Source organism: Lycium barbarum, chromosome 1, assembly GCF_019175385.1.
Source record: "Lycium barbarum isolate Lr01 chromosome 1, ASM1917538v2, whole genome shotgun sequence".
NCBI lineage: Eukaryota > Viridiplantae > Streptophyta > Magnoliopsida > Solanales > Solanaceae > Lycium > Lycium barbarum.
Window position 1 is genome coordinate 103,944,610 of NC_083337.1, and position 17,203 is coordinate 103,961,812.

A 17,203-nucleotide genomic window follows, 5' to 3' on the forward strand; every position below is an offset into this window, starting at 1 on the left:
TTTGTCCAATAAATGTAAGGGACCAAGGTTATTTCATTTTATTTCTTCTTGACACCCCTTCTCTCTAAAACATCTCCCTACATATATTCCATAAGTTTTCAAGGGTTTTAGTGATCAACAACACAAAATAAGTGAATCAAGTGTAAGCAAACCCATTAAAGATCATTCAAGTCAAGAAATCCAAATGGAGAAAAACTAGGGTTTTTGCTCAAGTGGAGTATTTCGACTAAGGCTTGTTCCTACAACATCTAAGGTAATATTTATGGTATTTATATGTTGTTTAAGGTATTTGGAAGTTGAAATGCTTGGATTTTAGAAGAGTATAGCAAAATGGGTCATGAAAGATGAATAGTGACGTTTTGAGAAATAGTTTGAATTAAATCATAATTGTTGTTGTGTTGTGACATGAATGGGTTATAAATGACGTTAAGATCATGAAATAGGTATCGTATGTGAAAGGACGAAATCGTGTGTTATGGTCTTGAATATGGAAAATTGGAAGTGAATTGAGAATATGGATAATGTAGATGACTAAAGGCTATTGTTATGATATTGTAAATGTATTGTTGATGTTTGGGAGTTGAATTACGATATGGAGGAATGTTGTATAAATAAAGGAGATGCTGTCCGATTTTCCCTAGCTTTAGCCATTTATGCAAGTTGTCAATTCTAACGATAGTATGACTTTGATGAAGGTATAAACGCAAGCGTGGAAGGGAACGTGCAAGTGTTATATAGTTGAACGAAAAGGTATGTAAGGCTAACCCTTATTTCATAAGACATGGTTCTTTGGCCTAACGTCTAAATCTTCTATAAGTCTATGATTTCTTCAATTGATTGACCTTTCGAGCTAATAAGCTCACGATGCTTGATGTGCTACGATAGTACTAAATTCCTCGTATGACGAGTATGCCTATAAGATAGATGTAATGATAACGATGAAGATAGTAATAATGATGAGAATAATGTGATGATTAAGATGCCTATGGGCTATTGTATGTATGTGTGCCTATGAAGGGCTATGATAAGACCCCGAGCTTATGATGTCGGGTAGAATGTATGTATATGAATATGTATAGAGTATGTATATGACTACGTAACGCGTGTGCGCACTTCTGCAGAAGGTACGGATAACCCTGAAGCCTTGGTAGGGCCAAGTATGTATGACCTTGAGCCTTGGTTGGCCAAGTATACATGAAACACCGATCCTTTATGGTCGGGTACGCTATACAAAAGCTATATAAAAGCTATAAGTATATATATATATGTGTGTGTGTATGACATCAATATGAGTACGAATATGTTATAAAAATGAATGTGAAGGTAAATAAATACGGATGTGGATGTATGTACACGGATACGCAATATAAATGGAATGTCCTTATGGAAAGTGAGTAAGTGTTATGACGACGATACTATTATCTCCTATGTTATGCAATCTCATATGTTGACTCTTAAGCTTTCATATTGATATTGATCATGCTTTACATACTCAGTATATTCTTCGTACTGACGTCCTTTTGTTTGTGGACGCTGCGTCATGCCCGCAGGTGCACAGGGAGACAGGCTTGATCCATAGCTATATTTTCAGGGACTACATAGCGAAGCTCCATTTCATTCGGAGCTATAGCTTTTGGGTACTTATTCTTTTGTGTACATAATTATGGGTATAACGGGGTCCTGTCCTGCTCATGTGATATGTCATAACCTTCTTAGAGGCTCATAGACATGTGTTTGTGGTTAGATGTGTTTGGCCTTGACGGCCTATATTTTTGTATGTCATTTTGTTGGCCTTATCGGCCCATGTACATTGATGTGGCATAGATGCCTATGATGATATAAGAAATGTTGTCGTCCAATTGGGACTAGTATGATTGATGGCTAGAATGCATGATTTGATTTATGGCTCACCTAGACATTAAGTGAAAGTATGTTAAAGGGGTACCCGGGTGGGGTAGCGCTGGGTGCTCGTCGCGGCCCTAGTCGTGTTGTGACAAAAGTGGTATCATAGCAGTTCAGTCCTACGGTGTGTCTACGAGCCGTGTCTAGTAGAGTCTTGGTTATGGATGTGTTGTGCGCCACACTTATAAACAGGAAGCTGCGGACATTTTAGGAATAAATGACCTCCTTTCTTCATAAGAATCGTGCGATAGAGCTATGATGTAAGAAATTCTTGTTCCTTAATCGTGTGTTGTGTATTTCAGAGAATGCTTGTAAAGAGAAAGACTACAGCAGCCCAAAAAGGCAAGACGGTGGCAGAAAAGCGGGCTGAAAGGGCACCGCCACCGGTAGTAGAGGAAAATGAGTCCCAGAGTGCGGCTCAATCTCAGTCCTCCCAGATAGTGCCTATTACTGAGGAGCGTGAGTGAGCTTCAGCCCCAGCTCCAGCACCTCCAGCTCCTCTACCGGATGCTTCTGGCCAAGATGTAAAAGAGGCCATACATTTGCTTACTCAGTTGGTTGCTGCTCAGACTCAGCAGCAAAGTACAGGGCAGGGTGACAGGGTTGTTAGTGCAAGGGCCCGTGACTTCATTACTTTAAACCCTCCGGAATTCTTTGGGTCAAAGCTGGAGGAGGACCCCCAGGAATTTATCGATGGTATGTTGAGGACACTTCGATTGATACATGCTTCAGACACCGAGTCGGTGGAGTTAGCGTCATATTGATTGAGAGATGTCTCGATCCAGTGGTATACCGTCTGGATGGCTTCACGGGTAGCCAATGCACCTCCCCCGGTATGGCAAGAGTTTGTTGATGCTTTTCTCCGTCATTATATGCCTCCAGAAGTTCGGCGAGCTAGGGCCGATAAATTCTTAAATTTGAGGCAGAGTAGCATGAGTGCTCTAGAGTACAGTCTCCGCTTCAATTCCTTGGCCAGGTATGCTTCGGCCATGGTAGCGGATATGGGTTACCGGGTACACCGATTTGTGAAGGGCTTAGGACCACACTTGATGGATAGATGCTTGACTGCGTCCCTTCAGGACGGTATGGATATTGCACGCATTCAGGCACATGCTCAGAACTTAGAAGAAATCCTACAGCAGCGGAGAAGTGAACGCGAGTAGGATAGGGGTCATAGCAAGAGGGCTAGATCTTCAGGCCCGATGAGTGAGTCCAGAGGCGGACACAGGCAGCAGTTCCCTAGACATTCAGGCTATTCTATGACCAGTGCATCTCTACGGTTTTCAGGCCAGAGCCTTGACAGATCTGCTCGTTCAAGGCTGAGTCCGAGTTATTCAGGACCTCAGTACAGAGACGATTCAGGCCAGTCAAGGCCACCTGTACCACGATGTTCCCAGTGTGGGAAGTTGCATTGGGGTCGATGCCGATTGGGCTCAGATGGTTCTATTCATGTGGTCGACCAGGCCATATCATGTGTGATTGCCCCTCGGTACATGGTAGAGGTAGGACCCAGCCATCAGGGTCGGCAGCCGGATCTTCAGCATCTGCACGCCCTATGGGGCCAGGTTCATATGCTCCAGTCGGCCATGGTAGAGGCAGAGGGAGAGCTCCCATTCTAGCGGTCCTCAGCACCGTATTTATGCTTTGGCTGGACGCCAAGATCTTGAGTCTTCTCCTGATGTGGTCACAGGTATATTATCGGTATTCTCTCATGATGTATATTCTTTGATTGATCCGGGCACCACATTGTCATATGTTACTCCCTATGTAGCAGGTCGATTTACAATTGAGCCGGAGTCGATCAAACCTTTTGAGGTGTCTACACCCATAGGTGAATCGGTAATAGCTAGCCGAGTATATAGAGATTATGTAGTTGTGATATGTGACCGCCGTACTATAGTTGACTTGCATGAGCTAAAGATGGTAGATTTTGATGTCATTATGGGCATGGATTGGTTGGCTTCTTGTTATGCCAATGTTGATTGTAGGATGAAGATGGTTCGTTTCCAGTTTTCGGGAGAACCAGTTTTAAAATGGAAAGGAAATACGGCATCACCAAAAGGTAGGTTTATTTCCTATCTAAAGGCAAGGAAAATGATCACAAAAGGGTGTATTTATCATCTAGTACGAGTTCAAGATATAGAGGTTGAATCGCCAACTCTTCAGTCGGTTCCCATAGTAAATGAATTTTCGGATGTGTTCCCGGAAGAGCTTCCAGGCCTTCCTCCCGAGCGGGAGATTGACTTTGATATTGATGTGTTTCCAGGCACTAAGCCTATATCTATTCCCCCATATAGAATGGCACCCGCAGAACTGAAAGAATTGACAAAGCAATTGAAAGACTTGCTTGAGAAAGGCTTTATTAGGCCTAGTTCATCCTCGTGGGGAGCACCCGTATTGTTTGTCCGAAAGAAAGATGGCTCCTTGAGAATGTGCATTGATTATAGGCAATTGAATAAGGTGACGATTAAGAATAAATATCCTCTCCCAAGGATTGATGATTTATTTTGATCAATTGCAAGGTGCCAAATGGTTTTCAAAAATCGATTTGAGGTCCGGGTATCATCAAGTGAGAGTTAGGGAGAAAGATATCCCTAAGACAGCCTTCAGAACAAGATATGGTCATTTTGAATTCCGGGTGATGTCATTTGGGCTAACGAACACGCTGGCAGTATTTATTGATTTGATGAATAATGTGTTCAGGCCCTTCCTGGATTTATTTGTGATCGTGTTTATCGACGACATCTTGGTGTATTCTAGATCCGAGGCAGAACATGCGGATCATTTGCGTACCATCCTTGGAGTCCTTCGAACTCGAGAGTTGTTTGCAAAGTTTTCCAAATGTGAGTTCTGGTTGAACTCAATGGCATTCCTCGGGCATATTGTTGCAGCCGATGGGATTCGAGTGGATAGTCAAAAGATTGAGGCCGTGAAGACTTGGCCAAGGCCCACAAATCCAACGGAGGTTTGTAGCTTTCTGGGCTTAGCAGGTTATTACAGGAGATTTGTTGAGGGTTTTTCTTCTATTTCTGCACCACTTACAAGATTGACTTGCGAACGTAGTTTCCAAGAGTTGAAAGATAGGTTGACTTCTGCACCAGTCTTGACACTTCCAGAGGGATTGGAAGGATATGTTGTTTATTGTGATGCTTCAGGTGTTGGGCTAGGCTGTGTATTGATGCAGCACGGTAAAGTGGTTGCATATGCTTCAAGGCAACTGCGGAAACATGAGCAGAATTATCAAACCCCCGATCTAGAATTGGCCGCAGTGGTTCATGCTTTAAAGATATGGAGACATTATTTATATGGTGTCCATGTGGATATTTATACCGATCATAAGAGCCTTCAGTATATTTTCAGGCAGAAAGAGTTGAATTTGCGGCAACGACGATGGCTAGAGTTGCTAAAAGATTATGATGTTAATATCTTGTATCACCCCGGAAAGGCGAATGTTGTAGCTGATTCTCTTAGTCGCAGATCTATGGGAAGTTTATGTGATGTACTACCGGAGAAGAGAGAAATGACTCGTGAGCTTCAGCAATTAGCTAGCCTAGGAGTCCGAGTAGCGGACTCAGGTAACAAGGGAACAACTATTTAGAATTCAACAGTTTTGTCGCTAGTCGCGGAACTGAAAGAGCGGCAATACGAAGATCCCATGCTAATGCAGTACAGAGATACACTCCCTCAGAAAGAGGAGTCATCATTTGATATTTCAGGAGATGGAGTTCTCCGATGCCGAGGCAGATTATGTGTCCCTGATGTGGCAAGTTTACGCCACCAGATTTTGAGAGAAGCTCATTGTTCTCGTTATTCTGTTCACCCCGAAGCGATGAAAATGTATCATGATCTCAAGTCTATATATTGGTGGAACTGAATGAAGAAAGATATAGCAGAATTTGTAGCTCAATGTCCTAATTGCTAACAAGTGAAAATCGAGCACCAAAGCCGGGCGGATTGCTGCAAGCTATAGAAATCCCAACTTGGAAGTGGGAAGTGATTAACATGGATTTCATTACAGGCTTACACCGTTCTCGACGTAAGTATGATTCCATATGGGTGATTGTTGATAGACTCACAAAGTCAGCTCACTTCTTGCCAGTCAGGACGACGTATGTGGCTGAAGATTATGCAAAACTGTATGTCAAAAAGATAGTGAGACTCCATAGTGTTCCAGTATCGATTATCTTAGACAGAGGAACTCAGTTTACAGCTAAATTTTGGGAGTCTTTCCAAGCGGGTTTAGGGACCCAAGTGAGCCTTAGCACGGCATTTCATCCACAGACCGATGGGCAAGCCGAACGTACTATCCAGACTCTTGAAGATATGTTACGGGCATGTATGATAGATTTTGGAGGTAGTTGGGATGATCATTTGCCACTCATTGAATTTGATTACAATAATAGTTATCATTCTAGCATTCAAATGGCACCGTATGAGGCTTTATATGGGCGAAAATATAGATCCCCAATTGGGTGGTTTGAAATAGGACAGGCTCAGTTGATAGGGCCAGACTTGGTCCAGAAAGCCATAGAGAAATTCAAGCTCATACAAGATCGGTTGTTAGCGGCTCAAAGTCGTCAGAAGTCCTATGCAGATAATCGTCGAAGAGACTTAGAGTTCCAAGTTAAGGATTGGGTATTCTTAAAGGTGTCACCAACGAAGGACGTTATGAGATTTGGCAAAAAGGGGAAGCTTAGTCCCCGATATATTGGGCCTTATGAGATTGTGCGCAAGATAGGCAAGGTGACCTATGAGTTAGATCTACCTCCCGATTTGGAGTCAATTCATCCAGTTTTTCACGTCTCGATGCTCCGGAAATGTATTGGAGATCCTACCAGGATCGTCCCAGTAAATGATGTGCAAGTGACAGAGAAATTGACCTATGAATAAATACCCATTGCCATACTACATAGGCAAGTACGGAGGCTTAGAAACAAAGAGGTGGCCTCAGTTAAGGTTCTATGGAGAAGCAGTAAATGAGAGGAAATGACTTGGGAAGCGGAAGAAAGCATGCGATCCAGATACCCGCAGTTATTTCAGCCCTTGGAAGAGATTAAAGATGAGACGTCAAGATCATAAGGTATGTATGTTTTGCTTTTATGCTTTTGGGTCGTGTGTGGCCAAATTCTATTGCTATTATGTTGTTGCCCTATGAGGCATTGTTATTGTGGGTTGTTGTGACAGGATGGTAGTTCCATATTACAGAGGAAACTCTGGCGAAATTTTTATAGAATCCCCGAAGACTTTAACATTCGAGGACGAATGTTCGTAAGGGGGGGAGAATGTTACACCTCGGAAAATCTTTCGTTGGTACGCAAGTGAATGAACTAGTGAGGAGTATGAGTATACGATGTTTTCATCGGCGAGCGATGACATTCGATGATTCTAGGTGAGAGTTCAAAGATGTTAGAGATGGGGGAAGAGGATTGCCAAGAGAAGGCAAAGTATTTGATAAGTAATGGAAAGAAAATACTAGTAAGTAAGGGCTTAATGATGTCTTGGAGAAGAGTGATAACGTCCCTTGGATTGGTATTGAAGTGTTGAACAAGTGTTAAGAAGGTTCCATAAGGATTGGAGATCAAACGAGACGACGAAACGAACTCCGGGATCACTGGGGATTATACGGCCAAACATACTGGCCGTATAATTTATACGGTCCGTATGTTTGGGACCTTATAATCAACCCAGATTAGCCCAACTCTCTGGATCAATTGTACGACCAAACATACGGTTCGTACAATTTATACGGACCGTATGTTGGTCCGTATGTTTGGTCGGGACAGATTTTGTCCAATAAATGTAAGGGACCAAGGTTATTTCATTTTATTTCTTCTTGACACCCCTTCTATCTAAAACATCTCCCTACATATATTCCACAATTTTTCAAGGGTTTTTAGTGATCAGCAACACAAAATAAGTGAATCAAGTGTAAGCAAACCCATTAAAGATCATTCAAGTCAAGAAATCCAAATGGAGAAAAACTAGGGTTTTTGCTCAAGTGGAGTATTTCGACTAAGGCTTGTTCCTACAACATCTAAGGTAAGATTTATGGTATTTATATGTTGTTTAAGGTATTTGGAAGTTGAAATGCTTGGATTTTAGAAGAGTATAGCAAAATGGGTCATGAAAGATGAATAGTGACGTTTTGAGAAATAGTTTGAATTAAATCATGATTGTTGTTGTGTTGTGACATGAATGGGTTATAAATGACGTTAAGATCATGAAATAGGCATCGTATGTGAATGGACGAAATCGTGTGTTATGGTCTTGAATATGGAAAATTGGAAGTGAATTGAGAATATGGATAATGTAGATGACTAAAGGCTATTGTTATGATATTGTAAATGTATTGTTGACGTTTGGGAGTTGAATTACGATATAGAGGAATGTTGTATAAATAAAGGAGATGCTGTCCGATTTCCCTAGCTTTAGCCATTTATGCTAGTTGTCAATTCTAACGATAGTATGACCTTGATAAAGGTATAAACGCAAGCGTGGAAGGGAACGTGCAAGTGTTATATAGTTGAACGAAAAGGTATGTAAGGCTAACCCTTCTTTCATAAGGCATGGTTCTTTGGCCTAACGTCTAAATCTTCTATAAGTCTATGATTTCTTCAAATGATTGACCTTCCGAGCTAATAAGCTCACGATGCTTGATGTGCTACGATAGTACTAAGTTCCTCGTATGACGAGTAGGCCTATAAGATAGATGTAATGATAATGACGAAGATAGTGATAATGATAGTAATAATGATGAGAATAATGTGATGATTAAGATGCCTATGGGCTATTGTATGTATGTGTGCCTATGAAGGGCTATGATAAGAGCCCGAGCTTATGATGCCGGGTAGAATGTATGTATATGAATATGTATAGAGTATGTATATGACTACGTAATGCGCGCGCTCTTCTGCAGAAGGTACGGATAACCCTGAAGCCTTGGTAGGGCTAGGTATGTATGACCTTGAGCCTTGGTTGGCCAAGTATGCATGAAACACCGATCCTTTATGACATCAATATGAGTACGAATGTGTTATAAAAATGAATGTGAAGGTAAATAAATACGGATGTGGATGTATGTACACGGATACGCAATATAAATGGAATGTCCTTGTGGAAAGTGAGTTAGTGCTATGACGACGATATTATTATCTCCCATGTTATGCTATCTCATATGTTGACTCTTAAGCTTTCATATTGATATTGATCATGCTTTACATACTCAGTACATTCTTCGTACTGACGTCCTTTTGTTTGTGGACGCTGCGTCATGCCCGCAGGTGCACAGGGAGACAGGCTTGATCCATAGCTATATTTTCAGGGACTACATAGCGGAGCTCCATTTCATTCGGAGCTATAGCTTTTGGGTACTTATTCTTTTGTGTACATAATTATGGGCATAGCGGGGTCCTGTCCCGCTCATGTGATATGTCATAACCTTCTTAGAGGCTCGTAGACATGTGTATGTGGTTAGATGTGTTTGGCCTTGACGGCCTATATTTTTGTATGTCATTTTGTTGGCCCATGTACATTGATGTGGCATAGATGCCTATGATGATATAAGAAATGTTGTCGTCCAATTGGGACTAGTATGATTGATGGCTAGAATGCATGATTTGATTTATGGCTCACCTAGACATTATGTGAAAGTATGTTAAAGGGGTGCCCGGGTGGGGTAGCGCCGGGTGCTCGTCGCGGCCCTAGTCGGGTCGTGACACAAACTTAGAAAATTCAGAGTGAGATGTTGAAATCTATCCATGAGCTTGAGCGTCAAATGGGGCGGATGGCTATCATGCAGAATGTCAGACCACATGGTGCTCTTCTTAGTGATGCTGAGAAGAATTCAAAGGACTGTAAGGCAGTCACCTTGAGGAATGGCAGAGAACTTGAAGAAGTGCCTCCGAAAAAAAAAGAACATAGCAGAAGCAGAACTTATCTCTGCTAAGCGAGCTGAGCCAAAGCAGACAGTCGCAGAGCAACCCGTAGAGGAAGTGGTTCGACCACCCCCTCCCTTTCCATAGCGACTTTAGAAACAGAAAGCAGATTCGGCTTGCAAGAAATTTCTTGAACCCTTAAAGTAGGTGCACATCAACATCCCTTTGGTAGAGCTTTTGCAAGAAGTTGCAAAATATGAGAAGTATATCAAAGAAGTGGTTGCGAACAAAAGGCGTTGGACAGAGTTTGAGACCGTTCCATTTACTAAAAAGTGCAATTCTAGAGTGAGGAGTAAAATTCCTCCAAAGTTGAAAGATCCGGGCAGCTTCACAATTTCGATTAATATTGTCAACATTAAAGTTGGGCTAGAATTGTGTGACTTGGGTGCTAGCATTAATCTGATGCCCACTTTTGTGTTCCGAACGTTAGGCTTGGGTGAGCCTAGGCCAATGACTATTACATTGCAGCTGGCTGATCAATCTCTTGCTTATCTTGATGGCATTATTGAGGATGTTCTTGTGAAGGTACGCGCATTTATTCTGCCAGTTGATTTTGTTATACTTGATTATGAGGCAGATAAGACTACTCCTCTCATCATGGGGAGAGGATTCTTGGCTACTGTTGATGCTGTGATCCGAGTGAGAGATGGGAAGATGTCCATGACAGTTGATGGACAAGAGGCAACTTTTGATGTGTTTAAAGCTACCAAGCTTCCAGCCTATTATGAGGAGTTGAAGATGATTATTGTGGTGGAACCCGAGCTCACTAATGCAGGGCTAGATCACTTTCTAGCTTCACGAGATCTTTTGGAGACAGCTTTGGTGTATGGGGAAGACTTTATGATTGATGCAGAAATCAAGGAGTGTCTTAGCATCCTTGACACTTCATGTTCTTATTTGCAAGCAAACACACCATTTGAGGAGTTAGACAAACCAGAGTCGTGGAAGAAGCAGAAACCATCTATTGAAGAGGCTCCAGTTCTTAAGTTGAACCCATTACCTCCTCATCTTCGCTACTCTTTCTTGGGTAGTGGAGACACATTACCTGTAATCCTCTCTGCTCATTTGATTGATGTGCAGGTTGAACATGTATTAAGAAAGCTAAGAGATCGAATCCGAGCCCTTGGGTGGTCGATAACTTATATTCGAGGTATTAGTAGTTCGTATTGCATGCACAAAATATTATTGGAGGAAGACAGCAAGCCTAGTGTTGAGTTCCAAAGACGACTGAACCCGATCATGGAGGAGGTAGTGAAGAAAGAGGTAATTAAGTGGCTAGACAGCTGTCACGACCCGACTAGGGGCAGTGACGGGTACCCGATACTTGTACCGAGCACCCCTTATCTATCATATTACCTTTACCTCATGGCAAGCCGTGTAAACAGAGCCATATTTTTTTTTCCTTTCTGAACATTAACATTAGCAGCGTCACCATAAACATAAGTAGTAAGCTTTCTACTATCGCGTTATACCGGGACGCGAACACTTCAAAATACAACACATCTAACTGTACATAGCTGACTGCGCATATCTGTCTACGAGCCTCTAGACATAGTACACTTATACATGGAAAGGGCCGAGTACTGTCGTGCCCGAATGTACATACACAAAATAGTACCGCTGGAGTGAGGCTCCGAAACAACTGGAGCGCTGTCAAGTGTGGCTGGTAGAACTTCTAAGGATCACGTCCACCTGTCTGCTGACCTGCGCGGCATGAAACGCAGCGTCCACAAGAAGGGACGTCAGTACGAATAGTGTACCGAGTATGTAAGGCATAAAAGATAATATAAACAGTAACATAGAGTACGATTAACAGTATCATGGAGTCATAGGACATATAACGAGGCAGGAAAGTAACCTGTACGTGGGAAAACCTCTGTTTCAGGCCGGCTATCATGTAGGCTTGTCCTTTTCTCTTTGAGACATTTCTTTCTCGTAGACACAGAAAATAGGATTTATATCGTGTCAGATTTTATCATATTATGTGCTGCTCTATCATAGCGTGTCGTATCACGTCATGTCGTAGCATCTCATATCATAGTATATCCTGGCATAGCGTATCATGTCATAGCATTGCCCCTTTTTTTTTCAGAACACGGTGTCCCTTATTCTCGTATACAGAAAACAGTACAATTCAGTAAACGGTATCTTTTACTCACATTTACAGACGCCGAATACATCGGCTCTCCCAACCCCCCTCCCCAACGGTGTCCCAACACATCATATCATATATATCATACATCATATATATACAGACACCGCGTACGGCTCTTCCATATCCCGCGTCCGGGCATCCCGCGTCCAGGATGAAATCCAGCTGAATCAGGTGGTGATATAACAGTGGCCCTTCCCCTTTCCCCATATACATATACGTGTACATTTACTTCTCTTATTATACATATACATGTCTTATATACAAATACTTGTCCTATATACATATACATGTCCATACACATATCCCTGTATCATATAACCAGCATGCACGGGAGTCCAAAGAAAGTTACGTCTATCGGAGTGACATAAAGTCGGTAACCTCCGATTACATTATAGAATACTCGTGATCGCTTTGTCTCACCTTGAAGAAACGAGTATTTTAAGGTGAGACTATCAACGGAGAATAATATTAAAGTAAACGTAGAATGAAATCGTGGGCATCATAGATGACAGTTCATAGACTTTGAAATCTTTAGAAAATAAAGTCATAGCAAGGAAATATAAATAGGATTCAAAATTTAGTTTATCATTTTCATGTTTACATAAGATACTTAGCTTAGTCATCTTAGTCATAGAGTCGTTCCGGTAGTACGTATCATAGGCATATCCTCTTATCTAACATCATTGTTATCATTATCGTCATGGAAGTGCCCTCGTTAGAGGAGTCATAGTACTTATCATTGGGTAACGAAATCGGGATCAAAGGTTCCCTTTGGATTCACTTCAAGTAAGTCAAGCAAGACTGTAAGGAAAATCTGAGAGTAACGGGCCCACCTCGGGCCGGATGGGGTGGCGTATATGATTTACATATGTTACGTGTCATGTCATTACTTGTGAGGGTTCTAGGGTAATCGGGTCCCACTTATGCAAGTTCTAAGGGTTTAAGAGGTCTTTCCATCATTTGCACACTTTCTAGTTCAATTCTATTGAACAAAAAGTGGAAAACTTTAGGTGCAGATTCCGGGGACTAGGGTTGTCCCCGAGGCTCGTACCCGACTTATTACATCTAAGACATGCCATAGAAAGAAGGGTGAAGCCTTACATACCTCTTTCCGCTCCTTTTGCTACTCCAAATTCACGTTGCAATCTCGTCAAAATCTGCAATTTGGTCATGTTTACCAAAACTCTTATTAGGATACTTAGAGTTAGAATCTTAAGGAAACACTTGGCTACCGAAATTTCGGCAGCACTTCCTCTGTAAATATACCATCCTCAACATTCAACATAGCCAAATTCTAATCAATCACAACCCGGGAATTCAAACCCGGCCAAACTATTAATATAATTCAACAGCTACACTAGCGATTCACATATTCCATTCAAGACACATGATCTCAATTTACCACTTTCTTCAAAACCTTCCAACTTCAATGTACACAATAGCGACCTTATAGTATACGTTCCAACAACATCATACTAATATCATTACACGCTATCCATGCAAGAACATCATTTTTCAATTCACACAATCTTCCAATTACCAAAACTTCATCAAACTTATCAAGTCTTTAGTTGCGATATAAAATCTACGACACAACAACTAAAACATTAATTACAACTCGCTCATTATTCTTTCACAACTCACCAATATACACGACTATACATCATGTAAACACGGCCACATACACACTACACACCCACGGCTTCATCATGCACACACAACTACATTCTTTCCAAAATCATTCAACTTTCACTTTCCACATAACATTCTCAACAATAATAACCAAATACTAGATGAAATAATTGAAACATGATTCTTACACCTACATATACATGCACGGCCACATGCTATTTTCTTGTTCTTCATGAATTTCATTCACTTTTGCACACTACAACATGCATAAATATTCAAAACATCTAAAGGAGATGAATTCTCACCTTCTTCTTTGATCCTCCAACTTAGCCAAAGTTGTAACTTCAAGAACTTGTATTTTCTTGTTCCAATGACTACTCCACCTTGTTTGGGACCCTTAAATTAGTGGAAAATGATTTTTGAAGAAATTTTTATCAATTTTTCTTGGCAATTTTTCTCTTGGCCGAAAGGCCTTGGGGGTTTTCTCCTTCTTTTCTCTCTTTTGCTTTCTTGAAAGTTCTAGAGATTTTTGGTGATAAAGATGACTTAGTCATCTTTTTTATTCACCAATTTTATTCAATATGGGCCTAGCCCATGTACATGGCCGGTTGGGCCTCTCGTTTTTGCTTAAAATTTCAAGCCCAATTGTATTGGCTAGTTCTTGCAATTCATGGAAGGTATTTTTCCAATTTCCAAATTTACCCTTCGTCTTTCTCCATATTTCCACTTCTATACTTTTCATAAGCAACTCATGTGCCAAACAAGATAAAATATGGCCTTACTTGTTGTCCTCCCGCGATTGTCTTGAATTATCCGATTGCACAAAAATGCGGGATATAACAACAGCTGCATTATTTATCTCATCTCCGACAGCAAATGGGTAAGTCCTGTTCAATGTGTCCTGAAGAAAGGGGGCATAATTGTGGTAGAATACGAGAAGAATGAATTGGTGCCTCAATGAACTATTACTGGTCGGAGGATATGTATTGACTATCACAAGTTGAATAACGCCACCAGAAAAGATCACTTCCATTTGCCCTTCATGGATCAGATGCTTGATAGATTGGTTGGGCACGATTATTATTGCTTTCTGGATGGCTATTTGGGCTACAACCAGATCATGATTTCACTTGAGGATCAAGAGAAGACCACATTCAAAGTTCCATATAGCATGTTTGTATTCCGGAGGATGCCTTTCGGTTTGTGAAATGCTCCAGGTACTTTCCAGCGCTGCATGATGGCTATTTTCACCGATATGGTGGAAAACTATATGGAGGTATTTATGGATGAATTTTCTGTTTTTGGGGACTCTTTTGATGACTGCTTGAACCATCTTGATGCCATGTTAGCTCGTTGTGAAGAAACGAACTTGGTACTTAACTGAGAAAAATGTCATTTCATGGTTCAAGAGGGCATTGTTCTTGGGCACAAGATATCGAGCGAGGGAATAGAAGTTCACAAGGTGAAGATTGAAGCAATTGAAAAATTGCCACCACCCGTTTCAGTTTGGGGAGTGCGTAGTTTTCTTGGGCATGTAGGCTTTTATCGACGGTTCATCAAATATTTCTCCAAAGTTGCTAATCCGATGTGCAAGTTGTTAGAGAAAGATGTGAAGTTTGTGTTTAATAAAGCTTGTCTGACGACTTTTGATGAATTGAAAAAGAGGTTAGTGTCAGCTCCTATTATCATCGCACCCGATTGGTCTTTGTCGTTTATTTTGATGTGTGATGCAAGTGATTTTGCTATGGGAGCTGTCCTTGGCCAGAAAAGGGACAAGATTTTTTCATCCTATTTATTATGCCAGCAAGACACTTGATGCAGCATAGATGAACTATACAGTCACAGAGAAGGAGCTATTGGCGGTTGTTTACACCTTTGACAAATTTCGGTCATATCTTGTGGGCACGAAGGTAATTGTTTATATTGATCACACTACAGTTCGCTACCTATTCGCGAAAAAGAATGCGAAGCCGAGGCTTATTCGTTGGGTATTGCTGCTGCAAGAGTTTGACATTGATATTCTAGATCGGAGGGGCACAAAAAATCAAGTAGCAGACCACTTATCGAGATTGGAAGATCGGGAACATGTAGATAAAGCAATGCTGATTGAAGAGACTTTTCCTGATGAACAACTTTTTGCTCTTCAGTCAGCTGAGGTACCATGGTATACAGACATGGTAAACTTTATAGTGAGTGATATTTATCCCCCTGGTGCTAATCACGAGAAGAAGAAGTGGATTTTGCATGATAGCCGACTCTATGTATGGGATGAGCCCTATCTATACAGGGTTGGCACAGATCAACTGATTAGAAGATGTATCCCAGAGGAAGAGGTCCCCGCGACTCTTGAGAAGTGTCACTCGTCACCCTATGGTGGTCATCACGCTGGTGACAGAACAGCTGCGAAGGTACTTCAATCCGGGTTCTATTGGCCCACTTTGTTCAAAGATGCTTATGAATTTGTGAGAGCCTGCGATAGCTGCCAGAGAACTGGCAATATCTCCAAGCGTCATGAAATGCCTTTGAAGGGCATCTTAGAGATTGAATTATTTGATGTATGGGGTATCGACTTCATGGGCCCCTTCATACCGTCCAAGGGGAATAAGTACATATTGGTTGTTGTAGACTATGTCTCGAAGTGGGTGGAAGCCATTGCCCTTCCTACCAATGATGCTAGCGTGGAAGCAAGGTTTCTAAAAAAGAATATATTCACGAGGTTTGGAACCCCGAGAGCCATTATCAATGATCAAGGTACGTACTTTTGCAACCTGCTTTTTGATAAATTGTTGCTCAAGTATAGGGTGAAACACAAGGTAGCGACTGCTTATCATCCTCAGATGAGTGGTCAAGTGGAGGTATCGAATCGAGAATTTTGGAGAAGACTGTGAGTGTGAGTAGGAAAGATTGGTCCCTTAAGCTCGATGATGCTCTGTGGGCATACAGAACATCCTTTAAAACTCCTTTTGGCACATCTCCTTACAAGCTTGTCTTTGGTAAGGCAAGTCATCTATCGGTTGAGCTCGAGCATAGAGCATATTGGGCGATAAAGAAGCTAAATTTAGACATGGTTCAAGCTGGAGAAAAGAGACTGTTGCAGCTGCACGAGTTGGACGAATTTCGCTATCAAGCTTATGAGAACGCGAAAATGTACAAGGAGCGAACTAGGAGATTGCACGATAAGCGCATCCAACCTCGTGAGTTTGAGCCTGGGCAGTTAGCGCTGTTGTATGATTCCCATCTGAAGATATTTGGTGAGAAGTTGAAGAGTAAGTGGTTTGGGCCGCTCGAGGTAGTTCGTGTGACCGCACATGGATCGGTTGAGCTAAAGAAGCCGAACTCGGATGAAACATTCTTGGTGAACGGGCAGCGAGTGAAGCATTACTATGGGGAGGCAACTGACCGCACGAGGTCCTTCATTGATCTAGAAGAGGCTTGAATAAAGCCTACGTCGTGCCGCGACATTAAATCAAGCGCTTCTCAAGAGGCAACCCGTGTTTGTAAAAGTAGCATAAAGAAAAAGAACAAAAAAATGAGAAAAATACAAAAAGTGTCATGCCACGACCTTAACTAAGGCGTTGGT

The 17,203-nt window shown here is 41.7% G+C and overlaps 1 protein-coding gene across 1 annotated transcript; it reads left to right on the forward strand.

Annotated features, from left to right (window-relative positions):
• The first annotated feature begins 9,676 nt into the window (after window positions 1-9,676).
• On the forward strand, window positions 9,677-15,439 carry LOC132613236 (uncharacterized). The gene is made up of 6 exons (XM_060327275.1): window positions 9,677-9,796; window positions 9,984-10,361; window positions 10,491-11,099; window positions 14,741-14,796; window positions 14,841-14,899; window positions 15,033-15,439. The coding sequence occupies exons 1-6, from the start codon at window positions 9,677-9,679 to the stop codon at window positions 15,437-15,439; spliced, it is 1,629 nt and encodes a 542-aa protein (XP_060183258.1).
• The last annotated feature ends 1,764 nt before the right edge of the window (window positions 15,440-17,203 follow it).